Source organism: Drosophila nasuta, chromosome X, assembly GCF_023558535.2.
Source record: "Drosophila nasuta strain 15112-1781.00 chromosome X, ASM2355853v1, whole genome shotgun sequence".
NCBI lineage: Eukaryota > Metazoa > Arthropoda > Insecta > Diptera > Drosophilidae > Drosophila > Drosophila nasuta.
Window position 1 is genome coordinate 25913656 of NC_083459.1, and position 18269 is coordinate 25931924.

An 18269-nucleotide genomic window follows, 5' to 3' on the forward strand; every position below is an offset into this window, starting at 1 on the left:
TTATATTAAACTTAATTCCAGAACGCATTCTTATTAAATTTTATTTTTAATTCTTTGAAGATCTATACTTTAATTAGCTATATACATATACAATATTGCAAGCCGTGTGCCACATAAATCAAAGTGATCCCATTGAACTACCTGTGTGATCGTCGTCAGCATTGCAATTCAATTGTTGTTTTTGTTGTGGGTGACACATTTACAAGCACACAACTAGTAACAACTCAGCCTCTGGCCAATTGTCGATGATGATTTACAAGCTCACATACATACATACATATGCTCAAATGTAAGTGGAAATAGATACACCACACACACACACACACCACGTGGTGAAAAATCAACCCTAACAAATTTAAATGTACTTCTCGAATAAGAAAATATTTAAAGGTAAGAAGAAGCAGAAGTAAGACATGGCGACCGACGACCACTGTTTAGGACGCATGTGGAGAGGTGGCAGGGGGAGGGGAAAACACAGTTAGCGTAGGAGACTGCACTGTGTTGTGGACTACTTTGCCATGTAGCATCGCACAATTTTGTGTTTTTTTGCTTAACTGCAATAGCAACGGATGGATCAAGGCTGTTGTGCTGTGAGCATATGCACACATACATATATAAATGCATACATACATATGTACATTCATACGCACACTTATAGTATATGCATACACATGTGATTACATTGGCACCCTCTGCGTAGTGTGACCGAATGTCACAAATTCAAAAATAACGCAACATTACTGCGCGAAATGCATTTTTTGAATAGATTTCAATGTTTTTACAAAATGCAACCACCAAACACACACACACTCAGACACACATACACTTGCAGAGATTGTTAATCTTATCACACTGCAATGATAAACATAAATACGTTTTCCGTGTGTGCTGCTGCTCTTGCTGCTTAAACAATTGTTTAAATATTTAATTCAAAATACAACAATAACAACAATTCTCGGAAATCATCACACGAAAATACCGCTGTTAGTATTTAGAGCAGCGAAAATCGGTCACACTGTACCTGTGCCAAATACACATTGTCGCTTTGCCGCTGGCTCGTCTCGCCGTTTTCCATACAGCGAGCCTGCCTACCTCACCTCTTCTCTCTTGCTCTACCATGCCTGCTACTTGCATTGTCGCCATTTTTCGTAAATTACCAAAAGGTCTTTTATACTCTCTTCACATTTGTAGATTGCAGCAATGCGCGACTGGTGAACTACGGGGACTACGCATGATTTTTTTTGTAAGCGCAGGTAGACCGGACACTTGCCTCTAGCACTGCTGACTTTTCGAGAGTACTACTTATATTTTCTTGGCATGCAAAAAAAAGAATTGTGATCAACACGTTTACAACACACACGTTGCGATATTGCAGGGGCAGCACACTTTGCTGAAATTACATAAAAATAAAAATACGTCTCGAAATTTACTTACATTTTCAGCAGCCACATCCCCACTCATTTTGCACAATTTCTCAGTTGGCAGTGCGGCGCTCTCGGCTTTTTCCCAACTTCACTTTTTTTTCTTTCGTTTTTTTTTTTGTTAATTTTAATTTGCTTTACGCTACACTTTAAATTTATATATTTTTGTTGTTAAAATATATATATTTACGTATATATATATATATATATATATATGTATTTAAGGTATTCGGTAAATGCCGCTGCTAGCTACTACATAAGCTAGTTTTGTGCCTTTTGCATTTACTGCGCGAGATTGTACTCAAAATATATAAAAAAGAATTTTTCCAAGTCCCCAAGATCTTACACACAGAGTCTTTCTCTTTTTACAGCGCGCAGCGGCCACGCGAACACGTTCGTACCGAATCAACTTCGAACTGTATGCTGCGTAGGGATGTAACCAGCGTGACCGCAAGTTCAATGCTCAAAATATACCAACACTGCTTAGAAAATATACGCAAACTGCCGCCATGCATAAAAATACCAGCTACCAAAAATAAATAATAATGATAATTTTTGAAGTTGTAATTTTTGTCGCTATAATAATTAGTTTTATTTTGTTAAGCTAGCGTTTAGCAATTAAATGAATTTGTGAACAATTGATAGATCTTGCAAATAAGTCAAGTATAAGGTCTCACTCGGCTAATTGCCGCAAGTCATTATCGATAGTTTGTGTTGTATGTCGGCGATGAGTGTGTGACGCTCATCTTTGGTTTTGCATTTTGTTTTCTTTTTTCGTATTTGTAATAGGTGCACACTGTTCGGACAATTGAGAAATATAAAAAAAATAAATTAAATAGCATTTTGTGTAAAACGAGGCAAACCAGCAGCTTAAATGGCCAGTCGTGGTGGCACAACAATAATCACAGCCACGACTGGCGTCATACACACCGCTGTGACATCGACGACGGCAGCGCTGCAAACGATTACCAACGTGCTCACCGTTAGCTCTGTGCACTCGAGCAACAGTAACAACAACAACGTGAACATTTCTAATAACACCAACAACAGCAGCAGCGGAGGAGCTGCTGCTGCACATGATGGACACGCCAACGATGCCGCTGCCACAGGTGCTGCTGCCGATAATGGCAAACCGATGTATCCGCGTTTGTTTAACAAAATCGTATTGACGCTGGAGAATAGCTTGATACCGGAGGAGAAAATCGATGTGACACCATCGAGTCAGGATGGCTTGGATCATGAGACGGAGAAGGATTTGCGCATACTGGGCTGTGAGCTAATACAAACGGCTGGCATACTGTTGCGTCTGCCACAAGTGGCAATGGCAACGGGCCAAGTGTTATTCCAGCGATTCTTCTACTCCAAGAGCTTTGTGCGTCACAACATGGAAACGGTGGCCATGAGTTGTGTGTGCCTGGCATCGAAGATCGAGGAGGCGCCACGACGCATACGCGATGTGATTAATGTCTTCCATCACATTAAGCAAGTGCGCGCTCAAAAGTAAGTTGATTAGATCTATAAATATGCTGCGATTTCTAGACTTTCTTCTTTTGAACATTGCAGGGAAATCACATCCATGGTGCTAGACCATTACTATACTAATCTAAAGACGCAAGTTATCAAAGCAGAACGACGTGTGCTCAAAGAGTTGGGCTTTTGTGTACATGTGAAGCACCCGCATAAGCTGATTGTCATGTATCTGCAAGTGCTGCAGTATGAGAAGCACGAGAAGCTGATGCAAATGTCGTGGAACTTTATGAACGATTCACTGCGCACGGATGTGTTTATGCGCTACACACCTGAGGCCATTGCCTGTGCCTGCATTTATCTGAGCGCCCGTAAACTTAACATCCCGCTGCCTCATAGTCCACCGTGGTTTGGCATCTTTCGTGTACCGATGGCGAACATCACAGACATTTGTTATCGCGTCATGGAGCTGTATACGCGTGCCAAGCCTGTGGTGGAGAAGCTTGAGGCTGCTGTGGAGGAGCTCAAGAAACGTTATATAGATGCGCGCAACAAAACGAAGGAGGCCAACACGCCGCCAGCTGTCATCACAGTGGATCGCAATAATGGGTCGCACAATGCCTGGGGCGGTTTCATACAACGTGCCGTGCCGCTGCCCACCGAGAAGTCACCCAAAAAGGATTCACGCTCGCGCTCACGATCGCGTTCACGCACACAATCGCGTACACCGCGCTCAAGATCGCGCAGCCGTTCGCCGAGTCGCGAGCGACAGAAGAAATCGCATCGGGAGCGGGACAGGGAACGGGAGCGTGAACGAGAGCGTGATCGAGACAGGGAGCGCGATCATCGCGATCGCAGTCGCTCGTCGCGTTCGCGATCACGTTCGCTGCCCAAGCACAAGAAGAAGTCACGGCATTATTCGCGTTCGCCAACGCGTTCCAGTTCGCCGCACAGTAAGCATCGCAAGCGGTAAGTTAGGCAAGACACTATTGAAAATCTTGAAATTAATTGTACCTTTCTTTGGATAGCAAATCGTCGAGAGATCGCTCCGATTACTATGTGAAGAAGGAGCGGTCCAGCAACACGGGCAGCAACAATATCAGCGATGGCGACAAGTATCGTAACTCTGGCTCCAATTCCGGCAAGTCACACAATCGCTACTCCTCGCATCGCAGCAGCGGTGGAGGAGGAGGAGGAGGCGGCGGTGGTGCAGGAGCAGGTGGTGGTGGTGGCGGTGGTATTGGCAACAATCGTGGCGTGCACAAGCATCGCGAGCGTGAACGCTCCAGAGATCGAAAGCGTTGATTAATTCTATTGAAATAGGATTTTTTATTTCTTTGACAGCATATGTATAATTTAGTTGATTCATATTGCGCTTTAAATTATAAATTCCAATTTTAAGTTTAAACGTCATTGTAAAAACAGAGAAACCACAAAACAAAAAATAAGAAAATAAATGAAACTAATAAACAAACTGAAATGAACTGCACACGCGAAAAAAAAATTGTGAATTTTGGAAATTTTTAAAATGCTCATTGAGTTTTATGGTTTATGGTTCATCGCATTCGCTGGCAGTTTGTGTAGAGAAATTTGAATTAATCGAATTTTGAAAAACAAGATTATTTAATGACTTAATATATATAAATGTGTATAAGCTCGTCAGCTGTAAATTGGAATTAATTTGCGACTGAAGTAAAGTAATTACAATGTATTGCTTCTTGCAAGTTTATTATGCGATCGTTGTACAATTTGTAAGTTATATCCGCTATGGGATATATACTATAGATGGTGTTGTAGCTTTAAAATGAATATTACATAGTGCATCTGCTTAGGATCCTCAAACTTATGTAGTTATCAGAGATAGACCGACAGAGAGCTTCTCAAAGAATTCGTAAATTTTAGATTTTATCAACCAAAGACACATTTACTTGAACGAATTCGAAAGTGTCTTTGTCACATGTCATTGAACCCTTTGTATACTCTCTATATAGCTGCTGGGCATTAAGTAATCCTTTGTCGCCATGGTTTCATATATACAATAATGAACAGTTTCCAAGTTATATTTAACTATACGGATACTCGCTATTCTACATACACATGGATTAATTGTTGGGCCTTAGACAATACGATTGATTAGATTGATTTTGTTTAACGTATTCTGTTTTTTTTTTTGTATTGTAATTTTTCTTCTTTTTTTTGGAGTGCAGCAAAGCTTAATGGCAATCCATATCGACATTGAAGAACTTTATATAGTGTTCATAATTATCATCATCACATAGATTTCTATACAGTCATTGAGTATGATAGCAGCGAGATCTGCGGATGATCCAGCGAAACATCGCGAAACTCGGGCGTGAAACTCAATATGAAAAAGCTAAAGATCGTGGCAATAATCCATTCCGAAATGGAGCTAATCACATGATAATACCAGCCGCCATCCGAAGGATACCTGAAGGGAAGATTATCGATTAAGAATTTGTCAAATTGAAATGCTGTCGCTTTCTACGCACCATTGACGTGGATTTTGTCCATTGAAGAGAATGTGCGACATCACTCCAGTCACCGCCAGCATGATGAACAGGATGGTGCAACAAACGGACATTCCCAGTCGAAGATGGGCGGACAAACGAGTGCCCGCCATGGGTACAATCATGTATGTGATGAGGGCCTGCATCCAGAAGTAGAGCGTGCCACAGCCAAAGCAGCAGAAGGCCCCAATGAAGTGCACAATCCGCACATTCGTCTCCTGGAAGTTGCCCACGAAACTGATGCCCAGGCAGGACAACATGCCGAACCACAAGGCCCAGCGATTGTGACGTAGCACGACGCTGCCCAGTTCCGGATTATGTTCGCACAATTGCAACACATGGCGATAGCGTATATAAATGGTGATTCCCACTAAACAAAAAAAACAACAATCAGAAGAGCATTATCAACACATGAGTCATGCGGGACTGAGAGTGAGAGAGATAGCACTTACATAGCACACTGCCGATGTTAATTAATTGACCAAATATGCAGCTTTCAGGCGAATAGGTGGCTGCATCACTGATGTACGGCACTGTGGGCACCACATGTCCTTCGAGAACAGCCACAATATAACTATTAAAAAATTTGACATACAATTAATGTTCATCAAAGATGATAACAATGGGCAAAAAGGAGTCTCGTCTAATGACGACTTACGTGCCCAGGAATGTCACCTGGAATATTAGAAAGACTGCCACCGGCAGTAAATAAACCCTAGACATTATGCTAGGCAAGCGGCACAGTTGTTGTATATGAATATATTGCAAATGCGCAAAAACGCAGTGTTTTGATTGGTTCTCTGACCCACTGTGTTCGTCGTTGCTGCTGCAACGGTAGTGCAGTGTGCGGTGCTGCCAACTTGCTTCGATATGCAATCGATAGAGCGACGCAGTGTGGCCTTGTCTGCAAGATGCCGATAGTACATTTTGAATTGCTAGTTGTGGTCACGCTGTGCAGTCCCCCCCCAAACAACAATAACAATAACAAAACCGTCAACGAAATTGACTTTATGATTCAAATTGTACAGAAATAGCGTTGACAATAGGAATCCCGAAAAATAAAAAAATAATCTACATTTTCAAACATCTCTCCACTAAAGCGGTATGTAGTCTCATGTGTCAAGTGTGTGGCCATTTAATAATGCCTTGATGCACTTACAGGCAACAACACGACTGTGGGGCATGAGCAACTTTGTGGAAATCGACGGCTCTTATTTGGAAGGCGGCGGTCAGGCGCTGCGCAATGCCATCAGCCTGAGCGTTATACTCAATCGTCCGGTGCGTGTGGTCAAGATACGTGCTAACCGACCTAAACCCGGCTTATCACATCAGCATTTGCATGGCGTTCATCTCTTGCGAGCTATTTCACAAGCCGATGTAAATGGCGATGCGCTGCTCTCCACCGAGCTGGAGTTTACGCCACGCCGCATCGAGGGCGGCATGTACAAGGTGGACACACGCACAGCGGCCAGCATAACGTTGATCTATCAAATGGTGATGCCGGTGCTGTTATTTGCCAATGGCTCATCACGCGTTGATGTCACTGGCGGCACAAATGTCGCGTTTTCACCCCAGGTGGAGTATATGCAGCAGGTGCTGTTACCCAGCCTCAAGCGTTTTGCTGCCAACACGGCTATGGAACTGAAGGTCTTGCACCATGGCTTCTATCCTCGGGGCAATGGACGTTGTCAACTCAACGTGGAACCGTTGCAGCAGCCGTTGACAGCAGCTCAATTCATGGATTTCGGACAATTTCGTGAGGTCAAAGGTGCCGCCTACTATGCGGGTCGTTTGCCCAAATTCATTGCTTACGACTTGCAGCATTCGGCCGAGCGTGAAATCCATCGTCTATGGCCAGATCATCAGTGCAACATTCAGGTGTTTAAGCACACACCGGATCGTGCACGTGATAATGGAGCCGGCATCATATTGACCGCTTTGACCAGCACCGGTTGCGTGCTCGGCGCCGGCTCAGTGGGCGAGAAGAACATCGATGGTCATATGATTGGCTCGAATGCGTCATGTGAGCTGGCCGGATACATTAAGAACGAGGTCTGTGTTGATGCGCATCTGCAGGATCAGTTGATAATTTTTATGGCTTTGGCTAAGGGTTGTTCGCGTATGCGCACATGTGCGTTGTCCAAGCACACACGCACTGCCATCTATGTGGCGGAGCAGATGACTGGCGTGAAATTTAACATTGAGTATGGTGACTTTGGTCAGACGTTTGTCAGTTGCGAGGGTCTGGGACATTTTAATAATGTGTAACAAGACTGTTTGTAGTACTCTTAAATTATTTATGTTAAAATATATACATATATATACTTTATATACATATATATATATTATTTATTATACATATATATTTGTTGTTGTTGCTGTTGCACTAGAGCCGGCGAAATATGGCCAAGAAATGATCGCCTTTGTTACGCACCACCTTAGCGCCCTCCTCGCTGCTCTGATATAGCTTGGGCGTGATGGGATCTTCGTTCTAATGAAAAATAGGGAAATTAGAAAAACGATTCTGCACTATTGGGGAACACAACTTACAGCTTCAGTTTCGCTCAATCGCTCGTACAGCGGATGTTGTGTCATGTGTGAGACAATCCACTTGTGCAGATCCTCCACATCCGTCATTGTGTAGACCAGACCCTAGAAAGCAATAACAGATTAATAATAAATCCATTATTAATGCGTACATTTGCAAACTCACGCCACTGCGTAGCACATAGGCATACTCGGAGAGCAGCGCCTGATTGATGATACGCCACTTGTGCTTAGCACGCTTGAAATGCGGATCGGGATACAGGAAGAACATTTTCTCCAGCTGCCCCTTCTTGAAATAGTTGGGTAAATATTTCATCGCATTCGTGCGTATGCAAGCAATGTTTTGATATCCTGAGGTCTCGTTGCTTTTCAGTCTGAGTGCCGCAATACGATCGACAACATAGTCAGATACCTTGACACGTATCTCCATGCCAATGGAAAACTTTTGGGGGAACATTTCACCAAGCGTTACCAAGAAGCCGCCATAACCGCAACCAATGTCAGCAAATTCCACTTGCTGTTCGCTGTCTATATTGGGATACAGTGCACGCCAGTCGACATCCTGGGGCCGTGCAGGACTGTAATAAAAAGCCATATTTAGCTTTGTTTACATGGTTATTTAATTTTTTTACTCACTAATCAAAGCTGTGATCGGCTATGGGATTGGAGTGCGCGCGCTGGCGATAGTAGCGCTTCTGTGGCAGCCCAGTGACGGCGGATGTAGAAGGCAGCGCCTCGCGCTCCCGCTCTTGGCTGTTGGTTACCATTTAATCAATGAAATCCTAACTAATTGCAATGCAATTTGTATTGTCAACAAAATGTGCTTTACACATGCAGTAGTGTTTGTTATCGATAATAGCGGCAGTTACCTATCGTTGGCAGTGCGACCAGAGTGAGCTGGGCAAGCAGTTTGTTGGTATGTGGTGTTTGGTATATACAACATATTTGCCAGCGTCGGTCACATAGTGCCATCACAGTTGCCATCCCTAACGCATTGTGTATGCATTACGCATTTGCGAAATTTACCAACCACACAAATTTCAGATTTAAAGTGCAATTTCAAAGCCATTGCCTGTGACGGTGTCAGTGCAAAGTGAAAGAAATATCAGCCGCAGAACGTGCCACAACTGGCAGCTACTCTGGCCATGTACGCCACCAACAATGGCAGCACAAATAAGGCGCCAAATAGGTAAAGTTGTCTCGAAAGAGTCGCGGCGCTGTACATTGATGTTTTTGTTAAACAGCGTTTGTTTATTGTTTGCTGCGTGTTATTATTGTACGTATATATATATGTGTGTTCTTATAGCAATGCCACAACAATGTTTGATAACACCATCACTGTGACACCGATCAAAGTGGAGCTGGGCTCGGGGGCATTAAACAAAACATCGCCATCAACAGCGCCGCAACTGCGGCGTCCCAATGCTGTGATAGTTACCACACAACAGCTTGCGATGCCAATGCAAATGCAAACGAATAGCGGGAGCGGCAATACCACAACGTATGGAACGCAAGGCGGCACAACAGCAGGCGTAACCGTTGTCACCTCCATGTCGTCGAATACAACGCCGCCCACAACAACAACGACAACGCCAACGACGCCCAAGGAGAAACCCAGCAAAGCGGCACGCGTTCAAATTGTACGCAAACCGCCGCCCACCATCGACAATTTTTGGCCAAACATTTTGAGCGAGGTGAACGGCATCGGACAGGTGGACGCTAAGCATCAGGTGCTGCCCTTGGCACGCATCAAGAAGATCATGAAACTGGATGAGAATGCCAAAATGATAGCGGGTGAGGCGCCGCTACTCTTTGCCAAGGCCTGTGAGTATTTCATACAAGAGCTAACCATGCGTGCCTGGGTGCATACCGAGGAGAGTCGACGTCGCACGCTGCAGCGTTCGGATATTGCTCAGGCGATTGCCAACTATGATCAGTTTGATTTCCTGATTGATATTGTACCGCGCGAGGAGATCAAACCGTCAACCACACAGAAAACCACCAAAGAGCCAAATGCCAGCTCAAATGCCACAGCAGCAGCAGCGGCCGCTGCGGCAGCCGCTCAAGCTGCATCAGTTGCAACTGTCGGTGGCGGCGGCAACAATAGCACAACCAATACGGCGACTTTTGTACCTGCTGCGGCTGCGGCAGCGGCGGCGGCAGCAGCTGCAAGTGGCCTCAAGTTGGATCAGTCAACGGCCGAAGTTCTGGGCTATAGCGCTGTTAATACGGATCTGTTTGCGGCGGCGGCAGCGGCCAGCAATACGGCCGGGCAGCTGCAACAGTTGACGGCGCAACAGCATCATCATCAGCAGCAGCAACAGCAGCCGCAACAGTTGCAAATCATACAGCAGGGCGCCGGTGCGCAACAGTTGCAATATTTTATTGCGTTGCCCGGACAGCAGCCGAATCAGTTGGTGCAGCAGGTGCAGCAATTGCATCAGCAACAACAGCAGCAGCAACAACAGCAGCAACAGCATCAGCAACCGAATAGTCTGGGTCTCAATATTGTTACGCAGCAGCCGACTCAACAATTAATACTCACCGCTGGTCCCAATGGCCAATTGACAGCGACGCCGGCGCCCAGCACGGCTGCCCAGCAGCAGACGGCATTGCTGCAGAATCTGGCACAGCAGCAGCAGCAACAACAGCAGCATCAGCAACAGCAGCAGCAACAAATTCAACTGCTGCAGCAGGTGGTGACGCCAACTGGGGAGCTGACAAATGTGCCCGTAAGTTAACAATCTAAGTAAAAGCATGCGTTGTTCTGACTAAATGATCCGAAGGGATTTTCTTTTTACTTAATTTAGTCAAGACAGAAGTCATGGCATTATGTTAACATGGTTCAAATTATATTCATAAATATATATATTAATTTTCTATTCATTTGTTAGATTGCCATCAATGCGAATCAATTGCATTTGCTGCGCATGCAGATGCAACAACAACAGCAGCAACAACAGCAAGTTGCTGCCGTGCAAGCAGCAGCAGCGGCACAGCAGCAACATCAGCAGCAGCAGCAGGTGATTATTCCGACGCATTTGCTGACGGCACAACAGATACTGCAGCTGGGTGGGACGCCAACAAATGCCACAGCGATAACACAGCAGCAACTGCAGCAGCATCAACAGCAGCAGCAACAACAACAGCAACAGCAGCAGCAACAACACCAGCAACATATACACATCAATGCGGCCAATGTGACCACAAATAATGCAGCCAATGCCAGCAGTAACAATGCGACGCCGATATTTATCAATGCGACGGCGGCAAATGCGTCGCAAAACGTAACGCAAGCGCAGCAGCAGCAGCAACAACAACAACAGCAGCAGTCGCAATCGCAAACAATTACAGCATTAACCAGCGATCGAACGCTGAGCGGTGGCTTTCGGTAAAACCCTAAATAGCCCAGTGTAAACGTAAGCAGTAAATAACAAGCAAAAAAAACAAGAATTCTTTAATTGTAAGTGCAAAAGTGAAAAACCCCAAAAACACACACACACACACAAACACACAGAAACCAGCTAAATTGTAAGCATATTATACAAATTGAAAATAGGTTTAAGAAACGCAACAAAGTCGAGGCAATGTGACCGTTAGCAATCCATATCCAAGCATCGGGAGGCAATTTTTAAGAGAGATTGTTTTATATTGGGGTTTTCGTTTTTGTTGTCATTCTTGGTTTCATCAATTATCGAAGCTAGGAGACAACGCCAAACAGAATGGAATTAGTTTAGCAATTAACTGTAAATGCAGCACTGGAATATCGCAATGAAACTTTATTCTAATGTGTGTAAAAGTGTGAAAAGTGAAGCTGAACAGCGGTAGTGCTGCTCTCTCTTTCTATCTTTCTCTCGCTCTCCATCCCTTGGAAGTGTGTACATATCATAAAGAAATTGAACAAATTGCCTGCCTACTCTGCCCAACACACTCCACCGCACACGCACACACACACACACACACACACACTGTTGCCAATGTACAGAGAAAACAATTCGACTAAGTTAAACAACACTGTGTAAGTGTGCGTGTGTGTGTTTGTGTGTCGAATTATCAATTATATGCTAAATTGTAATTGCGAACAAACAAAATAGCTGAGGAGGAGCATTCCGCTGCCAACAGGTTTCACCGCATAATTTTAACAATCTCTATATATTTATAATAGTAACAAACCCCTTTTTGCATCCCCTCTTCCCTTCCACCAACCACCCCCACACCCATCACCCCTTAAACACAACACTTGTGGACAGTAAATTAGGTACACGTATGGAAATTTATACAATAGGTTATACAATTGCGTATTTATTTTTCTCTATATATTTTAATGCCAATTTTTGGATTAATTTCTGCAATATTTTTTCATTTATTTATCTTTTTTTTTGTCAATATTCTTTAACTAGCCTCTGATCAATTAGAAATTCTAAGTGTGCCAATTTTTACCTGACTTATTTTGGGCTATTTACCAATAAAATGCTTTAGACCCTGTACTTGAAAAGTAAAACGAGTCTATTGTATTTGTCTAACTCAGCTGAAAGTTTATTTACGGCTTTGACTTGAATTTATTTTGAAAAAAAAAATACGGGGTATCTTGCCGTCAAACAAATTCTGTCCACTTTCGTGCTAATTTAGTGAAATATTTGTGTTTTTATTCGATGTAGGACGTGCAGCACAATCGAATCCCAACTTTGATTGCATGTTCTCTCGACTCCCGATTCCTGATACTTATTTTCTTGTTCGTAGAACAAGTTTTTGTATAAATTTTTATGTGAGCCGCAGCTTGTTGCAAGTGGAATTTTTTATTGTGCAAGCTTTGGTGCAAGTAGCCGAAGATAATTAATTAATAATTTAATTGATATACATGCATTAAGTTAATAGTTTTATGTTTAAGCGGAAAACAAAATACATGCAAACAAAAAAAAAAAACAAAAACAAAAAAGAATCCTCCATTTATTTCTTCTTGCCGAGTATCTTATTGATGTCCTGTAGCTCTCGAGTGCTCCACGGTTCCAGAGGATCAGGTGGCGACTCTGCCTTGCGTCCATGGGCGGAACGACCGCGTGACGTTGCCTGACGCTTGCTCTCCAGCTCCGCATCGCTCTCCTCCGGCGAAACTCTGCAAGTCAAGTAAATTGACAGAGGAAATTACATGGGACAAACTCTATGGACAAACTCTATGACTCACTTGTTCTTCCGGCGAATGCGTGCGCTTTTGGCGCGACGCGCTGCCTCATCCTGAGCCGGCTGGCATTTGCGTAGATGGAACTGCTTCATGGTCGCATGCACCTGCTCCTCGGTCGGCAAATCTTCGCTGTCCTGGCCACCGTTGCCGTCCTCGGTCTCCACCTCGGCCTCCTGCTCAATGGTAAGCACCTCCTCGGCCACAGCCTCCTCAAAATTAAAGCCCTACCCAGACCAGGACGTTAAGTAAAGGCAAATGTGTTTTCGGACAGTCCGGGACTTACCGGCTCCAGGTCTAGCTCGGGCAATTGTTGCCCCCACACTGAGCACATGGCAGGTTTGCCATCGAAATGCGATGCCCGCTGAATGTCCGCCTTGGAGAGCGCATTGTGTGTGCGCTTGGCCAGGGATAGTTTGCCTAGAATGGGACCACCGCTGTCGCTCTCCTCCGTCTCGACCTCGGCCAGCATGTTCATGAACTCCTCCAGTTTCTTGGGGTCCACAATGTCCTTGGGATCCTGAAACAAGTTGGTTAGATTGCCCGGCATGGGCATGATCAAGGCAGGCGATGGAGCGGCAGCATCAACTGGAGCAGCTGTTGCTGCAGCTGGCGCTTGAGATGTGGAAACAGTGGGAACAGGAGGCACCGCAGGCTTCTTGGCTAGCTGCGGTTGTGTCTTAAGCGTCTGTTCAACCAAATCGAACGCCTTGTTGGCCAGCTGCTGCAAGCCGGCAAAATAGTGCGGATCGTGGGTATCCGGTCGTTGATCCGACATAAGGATTAGCTCGCGAAATGGATCCGGAGCAGGAGCAGCCACTGGAGCTGTTGTCGTTGTCGTGCGCAATTGGACGCCATTGCTGGAGGCCGGATTGTTGGCAAAGCTCAGCATATCCATGGCATTGGTGAAATCTGATTCGGTATGCAGATTGTAGGGATCCTTGAGCTTTTGCTTGGTCACCTTCACGGGACTGGAGATGGAGGCACGACCCCACATCAGGCGACGCATCTCCTCGCCGGTCATGCCGCGTTTCTTCAGCGCCGTCAACGTAACGCGTCCCACTCGCTGAAAAGAAAGAAAAGGAACGTCACCATAAATTTCTTTGCAGTACTTTGGCAACTCACCTTCCAGTTGGAGACAGCGCCTTTGCGCTGCTTGGCTCGGGTCTTGCTCTTGCTTTTGATGACCATAACGCCGCGCACCTCGAAGCCTGTATCGTCCGCCGGACCCAGCGGTATGGAGTAGGCCTCAAGATATCCCTTGGCATCCGCTTGAGGCACAGCACGCTCGAGTGTGACGACGATTTTGGCCCATTGCTTCATCCACTCCTTCTCCGACTGCTCGATGACTGTGACATAAGTGTTGCCCATCATGGCAATCAACATGTTGAGCAGTAGAATCGGCACAAAGATCATAAAGATCACAAAGACGGTCTTGGAGAGATTCGGATATGTGGTCTGATTGAGATCGGGATACTGCAAAACATAAGGAGAATCAGTGTAGTAGCAAAATGGAATGGAAAGACAATGGCACTCACATTGTAGTCGCCTAGGGTGGTCTGAAAGAGGGCCATCCAGGTGCTGGTGTAGGTGTTGAACATGGTCGACTGCACCTGCGGATGACCCTTGTAGAGGAAGTAGAAGGCCTGCGAGAAGCCGCACAGCACAATCGAATAGATGATGCCAAAGGTGAACATGTCGCCAGTGATCATCGAATAGATCATGGTCACAAAAGGTCCCGTCAATCGAATGGCACTGCAACTGATCCACTAAGCAAAAAATATCCCCTAGATCGCAGCTCGACTTACCCGGCGAAAAACATGAGCAGAAACCAGCTGCCGGGCACAGCAAAGATGAGAATGGCCTCCTCGGTGTCCGTGTCGCCGATGAGTCGAAATGGTATGCAGGCGAGGATCAACAGATTGGAGAACAGAAATATGGCCTTTGCTGGAGCATGGGACTGCGTAGCGAAATAATCAACTTTACGTCAACTACAATCTTGTAATTAAATCTGCTCACCAGCTGCTTGAGAAAGGCAGAAAGTCCCTGGTTCTTGATCTCGTCGCCCTGCTGAAAGACCACATAGCTGAGCACGCCAGCAATTGTCGCCAGCTCGGCACAGTAACGCGCCACGGTCTGCGCATTATAATCATCGCCATTTCCATTCCCATTTGTATCGGTTTCGTCGTCATCCTTGAGTGCGGCAGTCGCTGGTGCGGATCCTTGATCATCGTCATCGCCCTCGTCGCCATCGTGCGCAGGACGCAGATACACGGAGACGGATAGACAAAGTAAATGGGTGGAGAGAATGAGCAATCGCTTGAGAAACTGATTCTGGGCAAAGGTTTTCCATTTCTCCTCTAGCAAACGTTGTATAATGCCACCGTCCAACATGTCCAGATGCTCTGGCTTTGTGCCGTTCAGAATGATGAACAAGGCAGAATTCCAATCTGCAAAGAAGCAATTGAGATGCTCAGGGGACCGGTGAGGTGTTCACAAATACACTGGAGATATCTGGGGAACGTTTACGCTTTCTAGGAAGTTTTGGCATGTCAAGAAAGTCGCTGAGAGAAGGGAACCATCGGACTTTCAAGGCATTCATTAGGAAGTCAAGGAATTCTCAAGAACAGTTATACTAGGAAGGAAATCACCGAGACAACAAGGCTCATGCTCAATATCAACCGGACCTACGAGCATCAAATGGACCTTCCGAGATCTTAGGAAATAATCAAGGATTTCTAATAACTCGCGGGGATATCAATGGCAACGACGGACATCATAAAGAACTCACCGAGATGTTAGGGAATTAATTGCAATGTTCAGGAATTCTTTGAGGTGAGACCCTAAGGTGTAGGGCAATGGAACATTACTTACTGGTGCGTCCGTCCGGCAGCAGCGTGTCGAGCGCGTTCAACGGATATCCGGAGCAAGTGATGTTACTGTAGCGCCAAAACTCGCGAGCCGAGAGCTCCAACATCTCACGAAAGACCTCAGCACGACCGAGCTTGCAGGCGAGCGTGAGAGGCGTCAGACCCGTCTGATTGACAATACCGTTCTTGGCCGGTGTCTTGGGATGTCGCAGAGCATAGCCAAACATGTCCAGCTTGTCGCATACGACAACCATGTGCAGTATCATGTTGCCAAAGGAGTCCTGGGCATCGGGATCAGCACCACAGTCGACGAGCAGATTGTAGACGCTCTCATTGGCACAGCAGGCGGCCCAGGCCAACGGATACTCGCCCATGTAAGCCAAACCCTCGTAGTCGGTGCTCTTGGCCGGATTCATGCGCTGCTGATCGCGTGGCAAAAAGAAGCTGCCAATCGCACGCTGATTGATGTCCGCGCCGGCTTCAATGAGATCCGCAACGAGTTCGTTATTGCTATACGCAATCGATAGATGCAACGCACTGGCCCCCAAATATTCCTCCCCCTCCATCACGTCCAGAGCAAGATTTGGAAAGACGCGCAGCAAGACACGCGCGAGTTTCGTATGGATCTTGGAGTCGCAAATGATGAGCACATGCAGCAGGCTTTCGCCCAAAGCGCCACGATATTGCATCTGCCAGCAGGCCTTGTGATCCTCCCATTTGCCCAGCGGATCGTGGATCGACAGCGATGCCTCAATCGGTATAGTGACCTCGGTGTGATCGCGGTACTTCCAGCGCAGGAATTCGGCACGATTGATCATCTGACCCTTGCCATCATTGTACATGAATACCCCAAACTGTTCCCGTATCAGTTGCTCCACCGCAATCAAGCCGCCCGTGTTGATGGCATCAATCAGATCTCCACCTGCAAAGGAGTTCAGCACTAGCAGCGGACTTCGTGGACTGGACTACTTACCACGCTTGTAGTCGGCCAGCTTGTAGAGCAGGCATTTGCAGGCCGTGGCCGAGGATTGCGAGATGACGGCATCGAGTATGGCGCCCGGTTTCATCTCGGGCGCCTTTTTGCGCAAACATTTCTTCAGCAGAAACTTCATCTCCTCAAACGAGACGTCGTTGCGTCTCTCGCAACGCAATACCTACGCGACACAATGCAACAGAGAGCAGCGTGAGCTATGTTGTGTTTTGCATTGCGCAAGCTTCTTGTTTGTTCGATGCCCCACTCCCACTTCCCCTGTCCCCTGTGCCCCGACGCCTCCTCCCGGGTCAGCTGCTCGCCGTTGTCCTGGCAACGAAAACAAAAGGTGCCAGAGCTACCCACGTGACACTGACATACACCCTCTATATGCAACGGATTGTCCTAGCTACAAGCAGCCTTGACAGCTCATCGAGGCGAGGAATTTCTTCACAATCCTATGCGCGTCTGCTCGACAGCTGTGTACCCTGGATGTCCGTTCACCTTTCTAAACTGTATTCATCTTAGCAGTGATTTATTTTTAAGGTATGTTTCCCTTATCCACAAATTCAATCTGATTCTTTTTTAATAATTATTACTACGCAAATGTTTATAGTTACTTTTTTCTATTCTCTGCGCGTCTGCTCGACAGCTGTGTACCCTGGAGGTCCGTTCACCTTTCTAAACTGTATTCATCTTAGCAGTGATTTGATTTTATGGAATGTTTGCCTTACCTTCAAATTCGATTTGTGTTTTGATTACTAATTTTTTATACAGAATGTTTATGGTTACTTTTTTCTATTCTCTGCGAGTCTGCTCGACAGCAATGCACCCTTGAGGTCCTTTCACCTTTTTAAAATGTATTCATTTTGGCAGTGATTCATTTTTGAGGTATATTTCCCATATCCACAAATTCAATCTGATCCCTTTTTAATAATTATTACTACGTAAATGTTTATGGTTACTTTTTTCTATTCTCTGCGAGTCTGCTCGACAGCTGTGTACCCTGGAGGTCCGTTCACCTTTCTTTACTGTAATCACTGATTACAATTTTTAAGGTATATCCTTATCCATAAATTTGATCTAATATTTTTTTTTTTTTTGGGTAATAATTATTCATACGCAAATATTTATGGTTATTTTTTTGTATTGCATTTTTGTTGTTTTTTTTTTTATTATTTTATTTAATTATGTATATAAATATATTTGTTTTTGTTTTTCTTTTGTTATTTCTTAGGGCTAGAGTATTGATATATCGGATATACTGTAAAATAAATTGTATAATGTGTA

The 18269-nt window shown here is 45.3% G+C and overlaps 7 protein-coding genes across 8 annotated transcripts in view; 3 read left to right on the forward strand and 4 right to left on the reverse strand.

The window, feature by feature from the left end:
• LOC132797444 (DNA topoisomerase 1) overlaps positions 1-1842 on the reverse strand; it is a 9991-nt gene extending 8149 nt beyond the window's left edge. The window contains exon 1 of one of the 2 annotated variants that reach the window (XM_060809219.1): positions 1435-1842. In XM_060809219.1, coding sequence (XP_060665202.1) covers positions 1435-1461 — 27 coding nt within the window. In that variant the 5' untranslated portion in view covers positions 1462-1842. Of the gene's footprint in view, positions 1-141; positions 178-1434 lie in introns of those variants that run through there. The other variant, XM_060809220.1, reaches the window with a different exon arrangement.
• Positions 1843-2179: 337 nt separating this feature from the next.
• On the forward strand, positions 2180-4394 carry LOC132797446 (cyclin-L1). Its single transcript, XM_060809222.1, has 3 exons — positions 2180-2921; positions 2985-3857; positions 3917-4394. The coding sequence occupies exons 1-3, from the start codon at positions 2296-2298 to the stop codon at positions 4191-4193; spliced, it is 1776 nt and encodes a 591-aa protein (XP_060665205.1). The 5' UTR covers positions 2180-2295; the 3' UTR covers positions 4194-4394.
• A 187-nt stretch (positions 4395-4581) lies between these two features.
• LOC132797450 (DNA damage-regulated autophagy modulator protein 1) lies at positions 4582-6249 on the reverse strand. Its single transcript, XM_060809228.1, has 4 exons — positions 6075-6249; positions 5869-5990; positions 5399-5786; positions 4582-5337 (listed from the first exon to the last, which is right to left on the reverse strand). The coding sequence occupies exons 1-4, from the start codon at positions 6137-6139 to the stop codon at positions 5172-5174; spliced, it is 741 nt and encodes a 246-aa protein (XP_060665211.1). The 5' UTR covers positions 6140-6249; the 3' UTR covers positions 4582-5171.
• A 111-nt stretch (positions 6250-6360) lies between these two features.
• LOC132797448 (RNA 3'-terminal phosphate cyclase) lies at positions 6361-7749 on the forward strand. The gene is made up of 2 exons (XM_060809226.1): positions 6361-6518; positions 6578-7749. The coding sequence occupies exon 2, from the start codon at positions 6599-6601 to the stop codon at positions 7682-7684; it is 1086 nt and encodes a 361-aa protein (XP_060665209.1). The 5' UTR covers positions 6361-6518; positions 6578-6598; the 3' UTR covers positions 7685-7749.
• On the reverse strand, positions 7710-8829 carry LOC132797449 (tRNA (guanine-N(7)-)-methyltransferase). The gene is made up of 4 exons (XM_060809227.1): positions 8600-8829; positions 8130-8541; positions 7967-8068; positions 7710-7907 (listed from the first exon to the last, which is right to left on the reverse strand). The coding sequence occupies exons 1-4, from the start codon at positions 8728-8730 to the stop codon at positions 7803-7805; spliced, it is 750 nt and encodes a 249-aa protein (XP_060665210.1). The 5' UTR covers positions 8731-8829; the 3' UTR covers positions 7710-7802.
• Positions 8830-8922: 93 nt separating this feature from the next.
• Positions 8923-12892, forward strand: LOC132797445 (uncharacterized). Its single transcript, XM_060809221.1, has 3 exons — positions 8923-9152; positions 9270-10695; positions 10858-12892. The coding sequence occupies exons 1-3, from the start codon at positions 9109-9111 to the stop codon at positions 11356-11358; spliced, it is 1971 nt and encodes a 656-aa protein (XP_060665204.1). The 5' UTR covers positions 8923-9108; the 3' UTR covers positions 11359-12892.
• On the reverse strand, positions 12877-17235 carry LOC132797442 (uncharacterized). Its single transcript, XM_060809218.1, has 9 exons — positions 16983-17235; positions 16014-16931; positions 15159-15589; positions 14948-15099; positions 14678-14894; positions 14265-14615; positions 13426-14205; positions 13146-13366; positions 12877-13076 (listed from the first exon to the last, which is right to left on the reverse strand). Exons 1-9 carry the CDS (start codon positions 17119-17121, stop codon positions 12911-12913), a joined length of 3375 nt encoding a protein of 1124 aa, XP_060665201.1. The 5' UTR covers positions 17122-17235; the 3' UTR covers positions 12877-12910.
• Between the last annotated feature and the right edge of the window lie 1034 nt (positions 17236-18269).